At 39.8% G+C, this 23,050-nt stretch overlaps 1 protein-coding gene across 3 annotated transcripts in view; it reads right to left on the bottom strand.

Annotated features, from left to right (window-relative positions):
* CCDC50 (coiled-coil domain containing 50) overlaps window positions 1–10,793 on the bottom strand; it is a 69,210-nt gene extending 58,417 nt beyond the window's left edge. For 2 of the 3 annotated variants that reach the window (XM_045850959.1, XM_045850962.1), the window contains exon 1: window positions 10,429–10,793. In XM_045850959.1, coding sequence (XP_045706915.1) covers window positions 10,429–10,477 — 49 coding nt within the window. In that variant the 5' untranslated portion in view covers window positions 10,478–10,793. Of the gene's footprint in view, window positions 1–10,292; window positions 10,375–10,428 lie in introns of those variants that run through there. The other variant, XM_045850960.1, reaches the window with a different exon arrangement.
* Window positions 10,794–23,050: the final 12,257 nt, after the last annotated feature.

The raw sequence follows: 23,050 nt of genomic DNA, 5'->3' as shown, positions 1-23,050 counted from the left end.
GTATTTTAAAAGTATTTGGTGGAAAGGTGCTACTCAAAATTAGTGAATATAATACTTGAAAATCATGGACTCCTCTATGGAGTCAACAAAGAAAACAAATTTTGTTGACGATGAGGCAGTGAAGAGGAAAAAGATCTTGTAAGTCATTCACAGTTTTACCATATGCAGTTAAACATCCTGGAGTAAAATTAATGGAAAGTGACTCAACCTTTATGACTCATTAGAAAAGTAAGAGCCAAAAAAGTCCAGGGAAGACTCCCCTGGTATTTGATCAGTGAGGAGCTGTATCAAGACTGGAAATGCTCATTATACACCAAGCCTTCAAAATCTGGCGGTAAATCAGCCTAGGTACTTCTTATACAGGTTTCCAAGAAGACAGGGTGATACTTCATCCATGCAAATGTCAATAACACCATGTGAAGAGAGCCAGTAATAATGATAAGCTAAAAAGCGTAAGCAAACTTTAAAAAAAAAACAAAACTGAATCTGTTTACTTATGTACTTCACTCATGAAACTCCACAGACCCTTCCTCAGAGCTAGTATATGGCATAATTTTATTTTACATAAGATTCTATTTATTAATCAATTTTGAAGCCCCTAGAAATTTATATAGAGTTCAATTTTTTCCTTCTTGAACAAAATAAGTCTATATTTTTAAAAGTCACTACCAAAAAAAATATCCTGTTGCCCTGGCTGGTGTGACTCTGTGGACTGAATGCTGGCCTGTGAACAAAAGGGTCACAGGTTTGATTCCCAGTCAGGGCACCTGCCTGGGTTGTGGGCCAGGTCCTCAGTAGGGGGTGCATGAGGGGCAACCACACTGACGTTTCTCCCTCTCTTCCTCCCTCCCTCCCCCCTCTCTAAAAATAAATACATAAAATCTTCTTTAACAAATCCTGTCATAAAAGTTTTATCAATAGTCCCAACAAGCACCACTAGATTAAATAATAGTTATAATAATGGATACAGTGATAAATGAAACATCAGAAAAAAAGATTAATAAGGAAGTTTTTTTTTTAATTTCATTGAAATGGTCTAAAAGAAACCATATTTTTTTCTATAAAGTGACAGTAAAAATTTTAATCTTTACTAGTCATAGGGTCTCTGCCACAATTACTCATCTGTCACAGCAGCATGAAAGCAGCCATAAGCAATATATACACAAATGAGCATGGACATATTCCAATGAAACTTGGCTTGTAGGCACTGAAATTTCATATTATTTTCACATATCACAAAACATTCTTCTCCCTCTCTTTTTTTCAATCATGAAAAAATGTGAAGACCATGCTCAGCTCACTGGCCTACTAGATACAAAAACAAGCTGTGGGTGAGCTGGGTTGGACCAAGTGCCATAATTTGCAGATCCCTATTTTAGGGCAGCAAATTTCAATTACTGGAAGAAAAAACAAGATGCCACTTATCCTTTAATACTGGTAGAGAAATGAGTTGCCACTGTAAAACCTTTAAAGAAATAACAGGGTGGCATCTCTGCTGTAGAGTGCCACAGTATTCTCAATACTCAGGATAATCCAAATGTTCATTGTGTAAATCCAAGTGTATAATCTGGGTATAAAAACTACAGATTCCTTGAACCATCTCTAAAAGATTCAACTGATAGTAAGTAGGGCCAAGAATGTGTTTACAATAAAATTCCCCAGATCATTCTCATGTTGTACCAAGGTGCAAAAACCACGGACAGTTTCTTATAAGACTAATATGCACACACTCTGGAAAAACTCCAGCCATTGTTAATACAACAAGAATGGTTTGTACAACATTGATGTAATCTGGCAGCCAAGGTCAGTGGACTGGAATGGGCACGTGCAAACAATGACAACTTCACTGTACTAGTCAGTGGGGGCAATAGACACCGTTGAGGAGCATGTGTATACTGCGTGGCCATAGCATTCAAAATGAACAAGTAGAGCAATGAAACTGCATCAAACTTTGTGTTAACCTTGAACATTTCTCCATGCCATCTATTTGGATGATTCAGAAGGATGCAGCTACAGGCAACTGGTAATTGACAGCTTCATCACAATACACCCACCGATGCACCACATCTTGTGCAGAATTTTTTGTTAAAACATCAAATCACCCAGGTGATGCAGCAGCCCTCTATAGCCCAGATTTGGTGCCCTGCAACTTGTGGCTTTTCCCAAAACTAAAATTAGCTTTGAAAGGGAAGAGATTTCAGTCTGTCAATGAGTTTCAGGAAAATACGACAGGGCAGCTGATGGCAATTGGGAGAACTATGTGAAGTCCCAAGGTGCCTACTATGAAGGGGACTGAGGCATCATTGTCCTATGTACAATGTTTCTTGTATCTTGTATTAGCTTCAGTAAATGTCTCTATTTTTCATATTGCAGGGCTGGATACCTTCTGGGAAGAGAGTGTGTGTGTGTGTGTGTGTGTGTGTGTGTGAGAGAGAGAGAGAGAGAGAGAGAGAGAGAGAGTGTTTATGTATATATATTTATATTTGATAAAAGACTTGAATCCAGAATATCTAAACAACTCTCAAAACAAAAATAAAAAGTCTGGTTCTTTTTTAAAAGGACACAAACTTAGAACATACTTCAACAAATGATATCATGGCAAATAACTACAAGACAAGAGGTTCAACACCATTAGTCACTAGAGAAATGCAAATTGAAGCCACATAAGGTAACATTACACATCTATTAAAAGAGCTAAAATTTTAATTAAAGAAAAAAAAGACCCTGTAGTACAGCCACTTTAAAAAAGAGTCTGGCAGATTTTCATAAAGCTAAACATACACTCATCCCTACACCCACGAATCACACCCTAGGTGCTTACGCACAAGAAATGAAAACTTACGATCCAAAAAAAAAAAAAAAAAACCTTTATGCATGTTTACAGTGACTTTATAACCACCAAAAAGTGGTAACCACCAGTGAATGGATAAGCAAATTGTGGTGCAGCCATACATTGGAGCTCAGCAAAAAAATGTGAACAAAATGACTAATATAAGATAATATCTGAAATATTATGTTAAGTGAAAGGAGATACACTCAGAAAGCTACTTATTGTGTGACTGCATTTATATGGTATGTTTGCACAGACAAAAAAACTATAGGGGCAGAAAATGAATCAGCAGCTGGTGGAGATGGGGAAAAAGTTTGGAGGTTACGTAACTGTTCTATATCTTGGCTATTGTGGTGATTACAAGACTATACATTTGTCAAAACCCAAAACTATATACTAAGAATGATAAATGTTCATGGTATGTAAATTGTGCCTCAATTAATTTAACTAAAAAGAAAAAAATCTGATTTATAAATAATACTGGTTCTAATTTATTACAAAGTTGTCACTATTTTTATGACAGTGTATAGTTGCTGTCATATGCATACCTACATACCTTAATATGTATATGCATGTTTTTAATGAAAACTAACATTGACTTAGTACCTACAATGTGCCAGACACTGGAATACTTTTAAATCTCCCAATTTCCATTTAACAAATACAGAAAATTAAGGCTCAGAGTAGCTAACATCTTGCCTAATATCACACTTTGAGTGAGTATATGAATGAGCAGCAATGTACATCAAGCCCACGTGGCCCTAGAGTCTAGCTCTCTTGCCCCAATAAACATCCTTGCCAGTTACCTGTTGCTGTGTAACAATATCCCTCCCCCCAAAAAAGCTTAGTAGCTTAAAATAGTTTGTGAGTATCCCTCATGGTTCTGTGGGTCAACCAGGCTTAGCTGGGCAGTCCTCACACGGGTCTGTCATGTGGAACATGGTAGCTGAGACCGCAGTCACGGAAAGGCTCAGCCAGGCTGCACACCCGCATCACAGACATTGCTAGCAGTGGACGCCAGCGGGGGACTGTCGACCAGAGGCCTTTCATGTGGGCTGTCCCGGGGGTTCTGGCTTGGCCTGGCATGGCAGCTGGATTCCACAAGGGCACTTGCCAAGAACAAGTGTTCCAAGAGACTCGGAAGTCACGCTGCATCACTTCCCCTACTACTGGTCAAACACAAGTCTCAAAGCCAGCCCAAGTTCAAGGACAGGGGACTACACAAAGGCATGAATACTGGGAGGCATGGCTCATTCGGAGGTCATCTTTGAAGACCAGCTCCACATACCCTCACCCCATAGTGAATTACGGATTATTTTAAATTTCTTCCTTGTACTGTTCTAAATTTTCTGTAATATATATGTATTCTTCTGTAATCACAGAAATAAATTCTTTAGGACATAATATTGTGTTTTTTTCTAATTAAATTAAATTTAAAAAAAAAGTTCGCCCATTTCTCACACACCACCCCCCGATTCCACAACCCACCTCTGGCAACCACCAATCTCTGGTCTCTGTATCCATGAGCTTGGTTACATATGACTGTATGTATGTATGTATGTATGTATGTAAGTATGTATTTATCAGATTCCACATTTAATGAAGATCATACTTTGTCTTTCTCTGACTTATTTCACTTCACATAATGTCCTTGAGGTCCATTCATGTTGCTGCAAATCTTAACATACATGTTTTTTAAAACGATGGCAAAAATAATTTGTGTGTGTGTGTCACGTCCTTTTAAAAGTAGTATCTATAAACCCCTTTATACTGGCGTCTAAAGTCAAACACCTGGGATTACATGGTCTAAATAATCCCCAAGGTCCCTCTGAATATAAAAACCAATTATCCTTTGTAGGTCTTATCCAAGATCTAGGATATCCTAGTTTTCCAGTTTGAAGCACAGCACACATTTAAATGGGTTATCCGTTAAAAATATTAATCCCAAGGCCCTTCCATTGGCTACTTCTGAAATTTCAAATATACCTGTTATAAGGTTTGTTTTTCCCCTATAGGACAGGATAGTTCATTTCAAAATATGCTCCTGTACTTAGAGAAGTAGAATTTTAAGCAGAGTTTACCTAAGTCTTATGGTATTTCTGTTAGAATGACACATTGCTTTTTGTTACTGAGACAAAACTCATTTATTTCAAAAAACTCCTATGATTTTATTGAGATAAGAACTGAGGAAAAACCATAGCCCATGACTTTGAGTTTATTTCCCTAATATATTTAATCTTAATGTGTCCATGCCAGTAAGCATTAGTCCCTCATTAGTCCCTTCAAACTGAGTGTTCTAAAGTGGAAATGTGGTTTTTTGTGTGTGTAGAAAAAACACTGAGGCAGGAGTGTAAATCCCTGTCATTCACCCCGTATTTCCTGAATCAAAATAAAACCTAAAAAATGTTCTTAAAGAAAAATGCAATAAAAACTGTGTTAACTTATTAACTATCATATCCAACACTATCCCTAAAAATAACTTCAGAAAATCTGAAATTGTTTTGTCATTCATTATTTTCATTCTATTGTTTTAAACATATGAAACAGATCAGGAATGGATCTCACATATCTACAGAATACTTTAAAACAAAGAAAAGAAGGGAGTAGATAGGGAGAGAGAAATGGAGAAGGTAAGAATGGAAAATGGAAAGTGAGAAAGAACAGAGAAAGTGGGAAAGGAGAGAGGTGGGAAGGCTGAACCACGTGAATCTCAGCTGCAAAGTTCTCTAAGTCTAGGTCCCAAGGTCCTAATTCCTAGTATCTTGGCCTCTGTGGTTTGGTACTAGTCACTTCTCCAACCTGGCCTCAGATTTTCAGCTGGAAAATGAGGCAGCTGGCCTGGATCAGTGGTTTTTAATGCTTTCTACTCTGAGATCCTTTCTAAAAATACCAATTAACTTTACAGTTTCCCACAAAGCAGAAGTTGTCCTCTAAGTACCTGTTAGTTAAAACAAACAAAAACCTTTAATGGTTTCAGAAATGCTACTTAAACAATTTTTATTTTGCAAATAACAGCTATATCCATTTTTTTAAAAAATCACTGATTCACTTAGTAAAGTAGTGCATATCTTCATATAGCAATAAACTGAAAGATTTCTTTCTCCTTTATGTGAGAGGCATGTGGGGTCCTCATATTAATTTAGAGAATTCTTTACATCTCCTTCCACTTTGCATGACTGCCTGTCCACCACAGGGCAGATAGTGTCCATGCACCACAGGGCATGTTTTATTGTGAAAGTACCCCTCCCTCAAGATGGCAAAAGATTCTTTCCAGCTGCCACATTATGAGATGTTGCTTTGCACTTAAGGAAAAATAATTAAACCTGTAACTCAAATAAAAATCAAAACCACAAAACAGCGTTTTAAAATATGTTTTCACTAAAACTCTATCCTTAATAATGATTACTTCCAAGGCCAGAGGGAAGGGCATGGAATTAGTTTTTTTTTTCTTTATTACTTTCTTTTATACCTATCTATGTTGGATGAATTTTACTTATAATATGCACCTATGAGAAAATAAATTTTTTAAAGTTTTTCTAAATTTATTACTGGAATTATGACACATGCTAGTCATGGTTAGAAGATATTAGGTCAGCCCTGTAAGAGCATATACTCTGAGGAGGAATATAAAATTATTATGCCAAAGACAGAATTCCTGCACTAACAGACAGCATCTATTAATGTATTCATTCCTTTGCACATTCAAATATTTGCTGAATATTGGCTGGCTAAGTAAAAGACCTGAAACCAGATGAGGATTAAAAAGCTAAGACACAAACTTCCAACTCCAGAATATCCAGCCACCGTCTTATAGAAAAAACCACCAAAAAAGTCTGCTGTAGCATTCCGAAGCAAAGAGAAAGGGAGTATGCCCTGCAGCCAGGGAATGTGCACCTCGCAGGCAGCCATCACTGAGGCTACGCCTCGCATGTAGGTGATGTGAGTGTAGATCTTCCGTGACTACCTGGCTAACTTACTGCACCAGACATGATTTTGTGTCTTTCTCCCTAAAGTTCTGGATTTATGCCATTAATTTAATTTACCACTTTATGCCACTAGGGTATTCTCAGCCTGAAATGAATCACCTAAAATTAAGCACCTAAAATGCTTTCTAGGTATATTTCTGAAAATGTATTAACCTTTCACTGAAGAAAAAAAGGATTTGCCCAGAACAGCTAGCTAACTTTACTTCAAAAAATAAGTCACTACTAGGTGCATGGATTTCAGATGCTAAGTGTGTGAGTGCACACACACAGTTACCTTAGGAGATGGTGAAAGTTTCCATCTGAAGGACGGTAGGGGTACAAAATACAAGGAAGAAAAAGGTTGGCACTGGGAGAAGATGGGACGGTTAGAACAAAAGTGCTCCAGGGCTAGAAGTGGGGAGATTACAAAGGAGTTAATCAAGTTTAAAAGGGTCTAGACAAGCTAATGCTCTTGAACCACAAGTTTAAGATAATGTGAAAGCGTTATTAGATAAGGGAAAGGAAAGATTACAGTGATAAACAAACAATTAAAAGTAAGTAGTGACAAGGGAATAGGATTGGAGAGAGCAAAAAGGAAAGTCAGGATTGTTGTTTCAGAAAAAAAAAACAACTCAGCAACGAGGCTAACATTTACCAAAAATCTCAGTGTGTTAATTGATGGAAAGAGCTCGTATTCAGAAAAATGTTCCCAGCTCTGATCTAAACTAAGAAACTTCCAGAATATTGTTGGAACCTGACTGTACCTCTGTCTAGCATTCACAGATTGCATGATGCATTTGAGTTATAGGCGGATGAAAAAATGTCTGGGAATTATTTCAAATGTTGTTGCATAGAACCTCAAATGTTTCAGAAGAAATAAAGCATTATTCCGGAATACTGGCAACAGTATTTCTGTGACAGAACGTATGCAGATGTTCCAAGTACACTTTTAAACCAGGAGTGTGTGTTGACATTTAGTGAGACTTCATTCTTTTCACCTACATATGAACTCAAATGTGTCCCTTTGTCTCCTATTTTAAGAGAGATTTCCCAAGATAAAAATACTGCCCTAGTTTGTTTTTTTAAAAAGATCTGTCCAAATGATAAATATCTTTGACTGCTTTAAAACTAAGTAAATAAGCACTGGATTTTAACCTAGAAAAGAAAATTTTCAAATATTCCCTTTCCCTGATGTCAGCTGCTACCCATGACCTCTGTTGAGCTTTCAAAACAAAGGTCACATGGCTCCCCACCGCCCTCAAAGCAATAATGCTGTGGGAAAGGGCAGAGGCCTACTGCATTATTATTCTCAATCTCTACTGTAACCTACCCCATGATCCCAAATTGTAACTGTACATAAACCTACTTAAGGTTTAAAAGGAAAAAAGAAAAGTGGAGCAGACAGATTTTTTTAAAATGGGGTTTAAAAATCTGTGCCAGAATATTAAGCAAACTACACTTCCTTTTCAAACTAAGTTGGAGTTTCAGCACTAAGAACAGTCTCAATGTTTGTGTATGTTTTACCTAATCATAGGCACAAACTTCATACTCTTTAATTAGGGTCCAAAGACATTGTTAGGGAGTAACTATGGCATAATTAAGAGTTATATTAGAGAAAGCTACACTTTATTAGACTTGACTACTTCCCAGATCAAAAACTAAACCACCATTAGGACATTGCTAGTATACAATACATCATTTCCTTTGATAATCTCTGAACCAGAAAAGTCAGATGCTTACAAAGACAATGATCTTCTCAACAATTTCTGAACACTTTCAAAATCAACCAATATTTAACTCTAACTTAATGAAAGAGGCAACTGAATTTCCTTAACACTTTACCATATTATGTAAACTGGATTGCCAAACACTGTATTATGTGACATGAAAGCAAATCACGTGTTAAACTCCAGAGTTTAGCAACAGAAACATCATGCATTTATAGATGATAGTGTTTGTTGCACCCCTTGAGGATGAATATACTAGAATAAATCATTTGTGTCTTGGTTAGAAACCAGAAGACCTAAGAGTAATGTAACTGCATAGACATAAAGTGAGTTTCAAGTTTCTTCCAGGTCACTGACATGTAGAGCGGGCGAGGCAAAATCACAGCACTATATAATTGATTCTTAACTGTTAAGGCTGTGTTGGAACTCTAATCCTCATCCTATGTATCTCCCACCCTTAAGGAAGCACTAAACACTCCTCAAGTGTCACTTTCCCCACAGCAAAGACATCAAAGCCCCCATTCCCCACACGCCCCTCCCCCCACAAATACAACTCAGACCCAAAAGGCTAAAGACAAGCAGAAAATGTCAAAGACTAGGACTTTCAAAGTGTCAATCTGCCCTTTCTATCAGTCAGGCTCCCCAGTCTGGACAGTGCTGTGAAAACTACATTTACATGTGAATGTCATGATCTTCACCAAAGCTAGGGTGGGAACTGAAAGGTTGAAAAATACTACCATCAAGATTAGGGGCGTAAACTCTAATATCCTTCAGAAACAAGAGGACAGGCCCAGGCCCAGCCCCATTTAAAATTCCACATAAAACCTGCGACTCTGTGTCCTGGTGTTTGGATCTCTGGGAAACAAAATAGTCAAACTTTCTTTTGATTTGGGGGTCAACCTGAGCACCCACAAGACCACCTGAGTCTAATCAGTTGACAAAGAAACATGCAGTTTCAAGAAAGCCAAGTTTCCTCTTTTCAATTCTACATTCCCAATACACCTCAAGCCACAATGCACACTTGAAATATATGACAGCCACAACAAAGACAACCTTTCCAAACCCAGACAGTACTCTGGAACTTTTATGCTTCCTAAGGACAAAGAACAGCTGAAGACAACTAACTAAAGGTTAAGGTGATCCAGCACCCAGGATCTCAATTAAAAAAATGCTAGGTCTTGGAGGAGCTGATGGAAACAAGGGAAGGGAAGTCAAAGGGATACTTGCTGGTAGCCAAGACACGTCACTACTAATCAGGCTTTATTTTCCCGGACATCAGTACCAGGAACCATTAAAAAACCAAGGACACCCGTTTAGTCCCGTTTCCCCTCGCTCAGTGCTTTCTGTAAGAAAATGCTTATACAGCTTCCCATAAGCTCGCTGCGCTGGGCAGTGCCAAGACTAAACTTTTAAACCTTGGGGAAGGTGGGAAAGTCAGCCAGCCAGACGCTGGGCTAGGAAAAGTAGAGAGAAGGAGGGAAAGAGTCAAGTTTCAAAACAAAGGCTCCACTAGGAACTGAATGTCAAACCCTCCCCACGTCCAAGCCTTCAAGCCAGCTAGGCTGGGCCTCGATTTTTAAAAACACAAATACATCAGATTTACCCAGTTCCTAGTTGTTCACCAGAATATTTGCACAACCACTTGATGAGGATAGTGCTATCCTCGTCCCCCCACCCCCAGCCACCAATCTTCTTACACAAGGTAATACTGAGGCTTAGAACATAAGAGACTTGCCCAAGGTCCCACAGTAGAGCCTAAATTCAATTTACTTCAAGTCCAGGGCAGGCCAGCACAAGGTGAGCGCGGAGCGACGGCCACCGGCCGAAGGGAGACGCCCCAGCCGGGCGCGAACCCCTGCTGGGAGAGGGGAGGGGCCCCGCGCACGCTACACGTCCCGGCTCCTACCTTCCTTGACCCCAGGCAGCTTGGACTGGTCGATGCTGACTTCAGCCATGATGGGCCGGGGTCCGGGCTGCCCCTGGCCACCCGCTTCCCCGCCGAGGGCGGCACGGAGCAGGAGCAGCGCCCGACGCAAATCCGGCCGGCAGGGCGCGCGGGACCGGAGCAGGGAGATGGGCCGGGCAAGGGCTGGCGACAAAGGCAGAGGGAGACCGGCTCCGGCACACCAGGCTGGCGGCCCAGCTGCCCCGCCGCAGCCACCTGCTCCCGCGCCCGCCCCCCCGCCCTGATCAATACCAAATATCCGGAGCCCGGAAATGGACTCGGGCCGTCCAGTACGGAGGGAGAGAGGAGACAGAAAGGAGGGCGGGCTGGCCTGGGTGGGGAGGGGCGGGGAGGGGAGCTGCAGGTCTGAAACCGCAATTGCGAGTGGCTGGCTAGCGAAGCTCGGCTCCCGCGGCCGCCTCCCAGCTGTTTCCTTTGTGCTGTGTGACGCGCCTGAGGCCGGGGCCGGCTGTGCCCCCGCCCCCGCGCTCCGCGTCTCTGCGGGCCCAGGGTCGCGGCTTTGGTGGGGGTCTCCGCGTCCTGAAGGCCTCAACGGAGGACCACACGGGTCACCAAGAATATAATCATTATTGTCAGCCGTGTACTTAGTATTTTGTACCCTGGTTCTGGGGCTGAGATTTCTACAAATGCGTACTATGTACTGCTTTTATATATGGGCGTAAAAGAATCTCTAATACAACGCACAGAACTAGAGAGCAGCTGAGAAAAACGTGGGCCAATTCACACCAGCTGGGGGAACTGAGTCATTCATTCATCAGAAACGCACGCCTGTCTGCCAAATGTGAAGTTGGGGGCTGATAAAAACGTGTCGGAAATCTCTTTCTTAGAGCATGTCACACATTGGACTAGCGTTGTAACATTTTTATCCTCCCCCTCCCACCCCCACGCCCCAAAATAGGCAACATCTTCTGTCTGCCATCTCCTGGCAACAGAGTTCTTCGGCCCTATGAAAAATCCGCCCCTATAAGTGGCCTCTCTCCCAAACGTGTGTAAACATAGAACCTCTAGCCGCCGCCACCACTCTTCCTTCCTCCCCACCCACACACTTTCAACTAAGGATGGGTGTGTGTGGCCAAGACAGGTCAAGCAGAATACCTTCCTTTGCCTACTGTATAAACTGGAACAGATACCCACTCTACTTCCTGTAGGGAAGGTTCGCTTTCACGACTAGACAGTGAAGCCAGACACGCTGATGACAGAAACAAAGGTAAGAGAGAGATGAAGACGAATGTTCTGATGATACAACGGGAGTGAACCAGGAGGCCCCAGGAGCAGCTAGGGTTTCTGCAGCTCCTGGACTCTGGACCCTACCTACCCCCCACCCCCGCCGCCGCCCTCTTCCCGCATTCTCTCAATTTAAAAATTTAAACTAGTAATTTAACTATCTTAATAGAGTAAAAATTGATTTTTCCGACACTCAGCTCAGAGTCCCAGTATGAGAGGCCACATTAAAGAGGTTTTATTTGGACTTGACATTGAATAAAACAGACCCAATACTAGCAAAAATTTAGGGGAAGGCTTTCTAGGCCACAGGGTAGGCGACTATGGCTCACAGGTCAAATCCATCCCACTGGATTTGAATGACTGCTTTTTTATGTATTTAAGTGATCACATTTTAAGTGATTATATAGATATAATAATTCAATTTTGCCACTTAGATCTCAATGTCTAAAATAAATACTAGTGGACCCTTCTCAGAAAAAGTTTTCTGACTCCTGTACTAGGCAGAAAGGACACCCTGTAAAATGTGTAAGTAGGAAGGAGGCACTATTCAAAAGGTACTTTTATGGGGATTTTTAAGTTCCCTGTCTTCTCATGACTATTTCTTTTAAACTTCTTACGGTCACAGAGAGTATTTGTAATAGCAGTATTTTCTGTTTCCCTCCCCAAATCCATTGTCTCCACTTCTGCCCAGGGTGGCTCACATGGAAACATGACCAGGGCCTCCTTGCTTTGTGGCTTCCTGTTGAGTTGGACCAACACAAAACACTGGCAGCAGATCAAAACAAGGGAGGAGAAGGTATTCCATTCCCCTCCTCCTGAGGCTAGGCCAACATTTTGCCCATACAGTGTTTATTTACCTATAGTTCCTTCATAGAAGCCTCTTTCCATGGCTCCAGCTCTCATGGGTCTCTAATACCATTTCCTTCCAGTGCCCTTCAGGCCTAAGATGGTAATGTCTTCTCACTCTCCCTGGTAACCTTGAGGTATCCCAACCCTCTCTAAATAGTCCCTTCATTATATTTTCATTTAAATCATTTTAAATGTGGCTTCTATTTCCTGCAAAGACTCTAATATTTGAAGATATGCCAAAGGGTCATTGCTTTGTTTTCCTAAAAAATTCCCCTCATTTCATATAATCTCCACAAGGTCATAAGACCTATCCACCTATCCACATGGTCTCCACTCCCCACTCTCCTATCATTCCAATCATATATTTTTAAAAAATAAAACTGTTTTTACTGGCTTTCACAATGACCTCCATGTTGCCATACCTAGAGGTCAATTCTCAGTCCCCCTCTTATTGGCTAATTGTTAGTAATAGATATGACAGAACCTGCCTTCTTGAAATATTTTTTTCTTTTTTTTTTAATTACTTATCTCCCAGGATGATTCTAGACCACTGGCCACATTGTTAAAAAGTGACCTAAGTCAATGAAAATTCAATTTGGGGATTCTCTTGGATCATGCTACCTGCCAATTATTGCAGATATTGAATATAGGCTAGCAACTCCACCCAAAATCACCCTAACAGGTTATAAAGAAAGTCTGAAACCAAATTCATATTTGTAGATATACATACACGTATTTCAGCAAGTAGGTGCAAAAAAGTCATAAAACCTGCTCTGAAAACCTGATAAAGTCCCAATTCCTTATCCTTTTGTGGGCTCTGACTGTATGGTCCATTAAAGAATCATGCAAACAAAAACATTATTTTGGAATCATGCTGTGAACACCATTGCAAAAGTAACATGACTGACATCAGAACACAGGTCAGAAAATAATAAAATCACAAACTTAAAGTAATAACAAGAAGAAATGCCTTTTATTTTTAGCATTTAATATGTAACAACATGTCCTTAAAAATAAAATAAAAATATTTTCAGATAAATGAAATCTCATAAAATTTGTAACCACCATACCTACACTACTACAATAAATACAAAAAGAAGTTCAAGAGGCTGAAAGAAAGCGTAACATGGAATTTCAGATTTAAAGGAAAGGAAAAAATCTAAATATGAGGATAAGTTATCAAAAGTCTAGGTGTTTTTAATCTTTTCTTTTTTCCTTTTCCTTTTCTTTTCTTTTTTAACATTCCTAAAGAGAGTTTTGGAAGTTATACAAATTCGGCAATATATATAGAGAGAGAAGTGTCAAAGGACACTTGTAATAAAGATGTTTCTAAGGAAAAAAATCATTAAAAGGAAGTGTTTATAAAGTATGTAGAAGTAAAATTCATGACAATAAGAGCACAAAGTAATGGATGGATAAATGAAATTAAATTGCTATAAGGTAATGTTGGGAGGAGGGAACATGCCCATCTCATTTTATGTGTCCCGCATAGTAAAACCTGACAGAGATGTTATAAAAAAAGAGCAATATAAGACCAATATCCCTTATGAAGATAGATACAAAAATCCTCAATGAAATATTAGTAAACCAGATCTAGAAATATAGAAACAGAATAACACATAACACCAATTCAGTTACTCCCAGGAATGCAAAATTGATTTAGTATTTGAAAATCAGTCAATGTAATTCAATTCAATCTCTTGATCATCTCAATAGATATTTGACAAAATGGAACACCAATTCATAATTTTAAAAAAACCTCTCAGAATACCAGAAATAGAAGGAATCTTCCCCAATATAATAAAAGATATCTATGAAAAACACACAGCTTGGTGAAATATTGCACTGTTTCCTCCTAAGACTGGGAACAGTGAAAGGTAGACACTCTCCCTAATTTGATTCAGCATTTTACCATGTGACATTCCCCAGCACAACAGAAGGGAAGAAAATAAAGTTCACTTTGACTGGAAAAGAAGTTAACTATATTTAGACTAGATATGATTGTCTAAATAGAAAACCCAAGTTTTCTTGGGTTTTCTTCAAATCAACTATTAGAAATAATAAATTTAGCAAAAGCACAGAGTACAAGGTCAATAATCAAAAATCAACTGTATTTCTATATACTAGCAACAATTAGAGAATAAAATTTTTAAAAATCTATGTACTGAAGCACCAAAACATATAAAATTCTTGGGAATAAGTTTAACAAATATATGCAGGATTTCTAGTCTGAATACTGCAAAATGTTGCTCATAGAATTGAAGATGATCTAAAGTGAAGAATTATTCTGTAATCATGGATTGGAAGAATTAATATTTTTAAGAGGCCAGTTCTCTCAACATTGAACTGTAGATGCAATGCAATTTCATCTACAATGCTAATAGGGTTTTTTAAGTAGAAATTGATTCTAATATAGAAATGCAAATGATTAGAATGGTCAATTTGAAAACAAACAAATTTGGTGGTCTTACACTACCTGTTTTTAAATGTTCTTATGAAATTACAGTTATCAAACAGTTTACAATTGGCATAAGGAAATAATTCAGTGGAATGGAATAGAAAATCCAAATGTTTATGTGTCATCCAAAAATAACATATGTGCATTTAGTTGAAACTTACGTATACATATTGAAAGATGCCAAGGTAATTCAATGGGGAAAAACAGTCTTTTCAACAACTGGATAAACTGCAACTCACACATTACTACTGTTAGTGAAATGTTACGACTACTTAACTGCTTGATAGTTAATGTTAAATATATTAACCTACTACCCTTAACTTCCTGTAAAAATGCGGCCCGTCGAGAAAACACCACCTTGCATTTGTTTTCTCTCTGTCTCATTTCCCTTTCCTCTTTATTCCTGCTGCTCTTACACCTCCTAAAAAGTGTTAACTGTAGTAAATTTTGCCACAAGTTCTGTTTTGTAATGGCCCCAGGCAAAGATAACTGATACAAAGATTGACCCTCAAAAGCCAATCCTCAGGATAAGATTTTGGTATTAGATCACTCATTTTTTTTTGGAAGCCAAAGAACTCATTCCACTGCTATATTATTAAATGGAGTGGCAAAAATTCCTGGCTTGTAATGGAATAATAATTATTAAAGCTTTCTTTCACCTTTGGTTAAGTGGAATGAAATGTAGATGGAAGGAAGGGAATTTGGAGGTCAAGCGGCTGTTACACCTGCTCAGTACAGAAGCATTTGTAATTACAAAGTTGCAAGAGCTACCAAAAAAAAAAAAAAAGTGCAGACTTGATGGGTCTCCTAAAACAAAGGAAAGGAATGTGTCCCTGGGGTCTGGCATAAGGATATTTGGGAGTTTAAACCTTCTAAATTCCCTGATTTCTCATTGTAATGGGGTGCATAGCATGGGTCCCCTGACCATAGGGGAACACCCCAACAATCCTGGCAGGACTGAGGCACAGCATTTTAAGAACATTGCATAATAGAAGCAAAATTAACAGCCGCACCCTTCCTGAAGGGAAGAAGCCTGCTGCCCAGGGCGAATTGTGTATGTGACTGTGAGAATGTGCGGCAGACTTGTGACATAACCAGGGCGGGGAGGGGGGGTGCAGAAGCCCTCCCTAGATGCCTGTGTGTCACTGGGAACTCTTGCCCTGACTAAAAATGACAGCCAAAATAGGGTAGAAGTCACTGGGGAGCTGACAAAAGTGGCAGACACTAAAGCACCATAGGAAGGGCCGGATATGAGGTCACATAGGAAGCTCTGAGTTGAGCATTTATATTAGGGCAGGCCAAATGTCAGGGTATGGGGGAGCCGCAAGGTCAGAGGAGGTCTGCAAAGAAGTCAGTCATGAGGTCTGTCTGCCTAGAGAAGATGACAGCAGAGCCAACAGAGCTGTGGGGACCTGCCAGGACAAGCACAGACACATGAGGGATGCTTGGAGCTGAACTGTGACCAGGAATGCTGAGCCACAGACTTCTGTCTCTCTGAAGGATGAACAGAGAAGTCACTCTCTTGGTATGGGGACTTTGGGTATGGGACTTTAGAGCATGGTGCACACTGTCTCTCCTTTTGGGTTTTTGACATTTGAATATTCTGGGCTTCTGGCCCTGCTCCGTATATGGGTGGGACCACTCGTGGGACCAGGAGATGCAGGGCCCTCCAGATGCTTAGATCCCACCAAGGATGGGATACCACTCCTGGAAGCAGGGTCCCACGCTGGGACAGGGTAACATGGCACATGGTTTCCTGAGCTGCTACACAGAGGCTGACAACAGCACACCCCAAATTCTGAAGGAGAGAGCTGCACCCCAAATCCCAAGAGAGGATGGTGACTCTGAAACCCTCAAGTGCACATCCCAGAGAGAATGGAGATCTGTTTTCATCACCATATTGGTGGACAGATAAGAATAAGGGGAACTTCTGGGCATGGTTTTGGCGTGTAGCCTTTTAGGGATCAATGGAAGTTCGGGGTCTTGTGGAAAAGGAGGGCTCTGTGCAGGAGTGCTTTCAGCACCCCCAAGGTTGGAACCCTTTTAATAAAAGACTGTTTCCTTCAACACTAATTATTGAGTGATGTAGATTGAAGGCACCAAGTAGCTGAGCCCCTCTGTTGCCAGAGGAAAACAGCCTAACCTAAAGTCCCATGTGAGAACTTTCCTCAAAGCCAATGACTTGTAATATGACCTTTGCTGTTCTCAGGAGCCATGCCTACCATTCCTCATTGCCTCCAGGGTAATACACAGAATCAGATTTAGTACAAACCTGAGTAGGGAAGGACAAACTTAAGAATTTGCTGATCTCTTGAAGCCTGGAATTGGTGATGACCTACACTATGGTAAATGAAGTGGCGATACCAGAACACCCTCTGTTACTGAGGAACTTTTCAAAGGGCTCAGGGAACAGAAAATGTTAGAATGAATTTATTATACAACACATGAGAAATAGCAACCTGAAACGCAAAGGATACTACCTTTCTTAAGGTGGTGTTGAATGCACAGGTGAGGAAGGCATTCAGCATTATTGCTGAATGAAGGCACTGGCATCATTGAGAAGTTGAGTAGTGGCTGCCTTCATCAGTGAGAATGCTGCTACAGAGTTGGCTATCAAATGTATATGAAAAAAAAAGTGCAAAGTTGATGTTCAGAAAATCTGGAGTGGCAATTAGGTGAACTTAATGATCAGATTGCCATGGTTTTCCTAGGAATAACAAAGATGGACAGTTGTAATATACGTGCAGAGGGAGAGAAAGTAGAAAGAGAGAAGATAGAGAAAGAGAGAGAATGAGAATATGCCTGACATCAAAGGCCACATTGAAAATCACGGTCCTTTTTCAGTTTCCATATCTAAGTCTATTCACAGAGCTAAGTGCTGTTGATTGAAAAGGAGACTGGATCACTACAGGTATATAAATTTCCTTCAACCTTCCCCATAGGGACTTGCAGCCATATGTCAAGATGTTGGGAACCACCTTGCCTGGTTTCAGAAGCTGTAACCCCCCCATGGCTAAGGCTGAGTGAGAGACCTTGGGACCATAAGCCACTTAGAAGACAAAGCTTATCTCCCTGGCAGGGGTCATGCCCCTTTTCTTCATCCTGCTTGGCCCCAAGTTTGATCAGTTAGCCAGTGACAGGGAAGACTCCTCAAGGGAAGGATGACCTAAGACAGGCTTGGTCACAAAGGGCCCCCCAGGGAAGGACTTGGGCGACTATAGAAAAAGGGGGTGATGGACCCTCACCCTTCAGCTTTGCCATAGCCTGAGTCCTCATTCTGTCTGCAAGAAGTCTCCTAAGCTCTTGGCTGCCTTACTTCCCCTGCCTGACTTAAGCCTGAAGCAATGACAGAGGGTGGTGCAGCCCTGTGCTGGAAAGGGCGGGTTCCCTGGGGCGATCAGGCCTAAGAAAGAATACATAAAATCCTGTGAAACCTGCTTTGCTAAGAATGCTCTCAATTTTCTGATAAGGGTCTGAGCAGGAAATGAATTGGTTTCCCAAGGTTTTGTAGCCCTTTAGCTAACTGACTATGACTCAGAATAAGCCCTCAGAGTTCTTTATATATTATCTATTGTTTGATCTTTACTGCCTGACAATGATTGATGAGCTTTACCTGTATTCCTGTGCAAATTGAACCCAATAAAAGCCCACTGAGGAAAAGGCTCCTGGTCCTTCTTCTTTGAGAGATTGGCCACTTTTCCTCCCCAAGCAGATCATGTCTTGGTAGACTTATTCTCATCCATGGCAAACTAGGGGGCTCTGCTGGCAAACCTCTCCAACAACAAGATAATTAATCCTGGTGATTTTTAAAAGACTGTTAGACACAAGATCTGAAGTAACTGATAACCACACCTGCATTGTCATCTTAGACCCCTGATGATAAAGGGATCTTATAGGACAAGTGTTAATGGAGTTTTGATCAAAATCTGTCTCTCATTGGGCCCACATGACTATAACACTGTGTTTATTTCCACAGTCATCAAATGTGTAACCAGAATGGATATACTCAGCAATTGGCACAACTCTTATATTATCTGACCTTTGAATAAGAGCCAGCTAGGGGCTCCAGTTGGAAGACCCTGTAACTTCCCTTCCCCATCCCCAAAATAACAAATAAGAAACAATGCCACACTGCAAAAGAGTTGAAGAGATTTGACATATCTTCAAAGATTTAAGAGTTGTAGCAAAGTTAGTCATCAGCATCCTCCTAATAAATTCATCTGCATGAACTCTGTAAAAATCAGCTGGATCTTGGTAGATGTTGGGAGACTAATGTAAGCTTAAGCAGATTAAAACTCCAATCAGTGATGTTCTATCAGATATCAAGAACCATGAAAGGTCTGAGATTTTAGTCCACTCTTGCAAACTAATAAGTTAACCTGTCACAGTTTCATGGACACTGGCAGAAACACACAAGATTCCTGAGTTAAAAGCTAAAGCACTTTGTTACAGAAACAACCATAGACACAGCATCAACACTTGCACCAGTTCCACAATTCCTATATCACACGGGGTAATGCATGGAGGTCCAGGTGATTCTTTCACTCTCAGTGAGGTACATTACAGGAGAAGAACCTGGCACTTAGGGACCCCTAATCTTGACCTTTGCCTTGATGGGAGATATCTTATACTGTACTATAAAGAAAACTACCATATGCTATGAAGGGAGATACTTTGTCTTCCAAGGCTATTTGCTAAATAAACATCCTTTGAAAGGTAGTCTAGATAGTCTAGTAGGTAACCTTATAATTAAATAAAACCCCAAATAGCAGTTAGATTTAAAGGTTTGTATATACTGAATTAAACAAAGAATAATAGATTGTGAAAATATGACAAGGCAGAAGAGTTTGGGCCAGGATAGTTAATTGGATAGAGAAGTGTCTAGAAAGATAATTGTGAGTGTAGAAAGGTTTATTTATATATTTTTCTCAGTGATAAAACTGTTATTTTTCCTCCTGGTATAGGGAAGACATCTTCCATTTGGGGATTTGATCTCTTGCTTTCAGGAAGAAAAGGGGGAAGTCAGAGAGCCCTTATTGCTCCTGCTGTTCTTCAAGTGTCTTTAGTACATAATCCTTATGTCAAAGCAACATATTTTGAGGTGGCATCTTCTGCCATCCTTTAGCACCCTTCAATAAAATACTAGAATGTAATTTTGCCTCAGGTTTAGTTGTTTGTTTTTGTTTTGTTTTTTCTTTCTTTGTGTTTGTTTTGTTTTTTTCTGAAGGACTCAGGATAAAACACACAGTATGAAAATATGGAGGGCATATGGAAGCATGGTCAGCAAGAAGACAGTAGGGATAGGTTGAGACTAGGTCTTGGACAGACTTCAGTGTCAAGCTAAGGATTCAATGTAAGCTTGGGGTCCAAGAATCTATGTTTACGTATTCACATGGTGTGGTAGGAACAGAATGCTGTATCAATAAAGTGACTCAGTTCCTGTCCAGGCATTCATTAGCTAATTAAACTGGAAAGTGAAGAATTCTAATTCTCTTTCTTCTCATAATTTCTATGACTCTCTCTTTCCTTTAATTAGGTGGGTTGCACTTTCATTCCTGTCAGTTGCCCATCTTTCATGTGCTGGGAAAGAAAGGTCTGCCAGAGGTGACCCAAAGTTTCTTCAGGGAATTAATTAATGAGAAATCTCCAGCAACTTCAAGCATGAAAATGTCCCCTCCTTAGCAGAGGAGGCTGATTAGTGCTCAAGCAGCTTAAGGACCCTCAAATAGGTCTTCTGTACTATTATCAATATTCCTGTGGTGCTTTAGGCAATTTGTGAAACTAACATGGAATCTTTTGTGTAAAACAAGAATAGATGTCAACTAATAAATTAGATGACAAATAGATTATTTGCAAATTGTGAGATATACCATGGTTCAATCATCATTATGCCTAAGTTATAGATGAAATCAGTGAGGAAGCTCAGTATTATCAGTGAAGGTCACTTGTCCTTTTTAGTTATTAAAGCAATGTAGTCTTTATCTTATAGTATACCTGAGGGAAAGTGTAAAATGATATAAACATACCTATGTTTGGTGAGTTTCTTTACAATGGTGCTTTAAGGTTATAAACAAGATGTGAGAATTATATTCACATTGTATTAGAGGTGTCTTAATTTGCTTTTTGCAGAGGCACCCCTTGAGACAAGGAGACAAGGATTCAAGTGTAAGTAGTTTATTTGGGAGGAAATACTGGAACAGATTGATGGGGAGAGTAAAGTGAGCCTGAGAGAGGAAGCTAGCCAATAGAGTCTATAATCAAGCAAGTTACCACTGTGGGCAACTGGAGCATAATCCACTAGGGAACTTGCAGTGACAATGAAGAACACACTTCAGAGATGTCCCAGTCAAGGTGAAGGAAGTTAGCATATTTAGTTTTCAAATCCCTGTCTTTCATTGCATGAGAGCTGTTTTAAGGAGTTCTACTAGATTCCTTTTTAAAACATCATCCAAGTTTCTCCTCTAAAATACATCTTTTCCCAGTAAAGGATCTGCTATCAAGTTCCATCCACACAAGTGTGCCCCATTCTATTCTACGTCTGGGTACACAGAAAACTGTAACTCTAAGTGGTGTGAGTGTGATTCAAGATCATGTGCATTATCCTCCATGGCCAACTGCTTATTGTACCATTAGCCTGAAATACCAGGAAGAACCCTGGCTGAGGAAGAAGATGGTAAAGAAATCAGGACTCACCAGTCATTGTGATGTTCTCGAGCAGTGTATCACAGATTGAATTTAAGCATTCTGAATCCTACCGAAGGGTCTTTTTGGAATGGAACACAGCTTCTTAGATGATCTTATCCCTTATACCACTTAGCTCACTGATGGTCACATGGTTGGGGATAAATAGGTATTAACTATGAAGTAACAGTGAATATTCACTGAGAATATTCCAAAAGGAAATGGGAATGTGTTTCTAGATAATACTGTACAAATTCTTGTCTTAAATTCTCCCTTCAGAGAGAGAATGTCCGTTCAAAATATGTCACGGGTGTCTTGATGGAGGTGTCTCACGCCAAAGTTATGTATCAAGCTGAATCCCAGCAGCCAACAAAATTGATTGTTCGTATATCCTCCACGTTCCAGGACTCTTTTCCTCTCAACCTCACCTGTTAGCAAAGCTCCCAGTAATGACAATAAATCTGAGTTCATCCTGTTGTAATAGTTAATGGACTCGTGAACAACTGCGGTAAAATTTCATACCCAGGCAGGAGTTACAAATTACACAAATCAGGATAAAAGCTTCATAAATATTGACTCTGCCTAATGGTTTCTGTCAGAGGGGGGAAAAACTTGCTATGATAATGGCATTTTCTCCCTAAAGCACTGCCCTTTGGACTGATACCCTATAGAAGTATTTATATTACCAAGAATTTAGTTAATAAAACTGAATTTATCAATATCTAACTTAATCAATTACTTAATATATTAATAACATAGAAGGTTTCTCATAGTAATATCTTGAAAAATATCATGGTGAAGAATGAAGGGAACTTTGTGGAAGGCAAGGTCGAATTGTGAATCAACTAGAACTAAGCAAAATGGATTGTGAAAAGCCAAGAAGGTTTGAACAACTTTATCATTTTCTCTTAAGTCTTCAGGCTATCAGGCTATGTAGAATGATACAAGTCCCCCTCTTGGTTTGACTAGGTTTACATAGACTCTTAAATAAGGTTTTACCACCCAAAAATGACTTACTGGCATCCACCTAAAGAAGAGGAAGCACCTTCCTCTTCAAGGAGGAAGAAGGTGACGTAATGACATATTGTGGGTAAGCAGCAAGTCACTCCTATAAATGAAAGAAAAGGAAGTAATAAACTAGAATGCATGCATGTAAAACAAAACAGGTCTACTGAGGAAAAAGGATAACCATTCCAAGTTAAATAAAGCAGTGACTTTTTCATAATTCAAATCAATTAATTTTTCGTGAGGTTATTATGGATCTATGATTGGGCTAGATACTACGTTGGGTGTGAAAACGTATGACAAGAATCTTGAATTATCTTGTTATATAGTTTTAAACTTTTATTT

This window comes from Phyllostomus hastatus, unplaced genomic scaffold (genome assembly GCF_019186645.2).
Source record: "Phyllostomus hastatus isolate PE091 unplaced genomic scaffold, TTU_PhHast_1.1 phas_contig_86, whole genome shotgun sequence".
In the NCBI taxonomy this organism is placed as follows: domain Eukaryota; kingdom Metazoa; phylum Chordata; class Mammalia; order Chiroptera; family Phyllostomidae; genus Phyllostomus; species Phyllostomus hastatus.
This window is presented reverse-complemented; position numbering and strand designations above follow the sequence as displayed.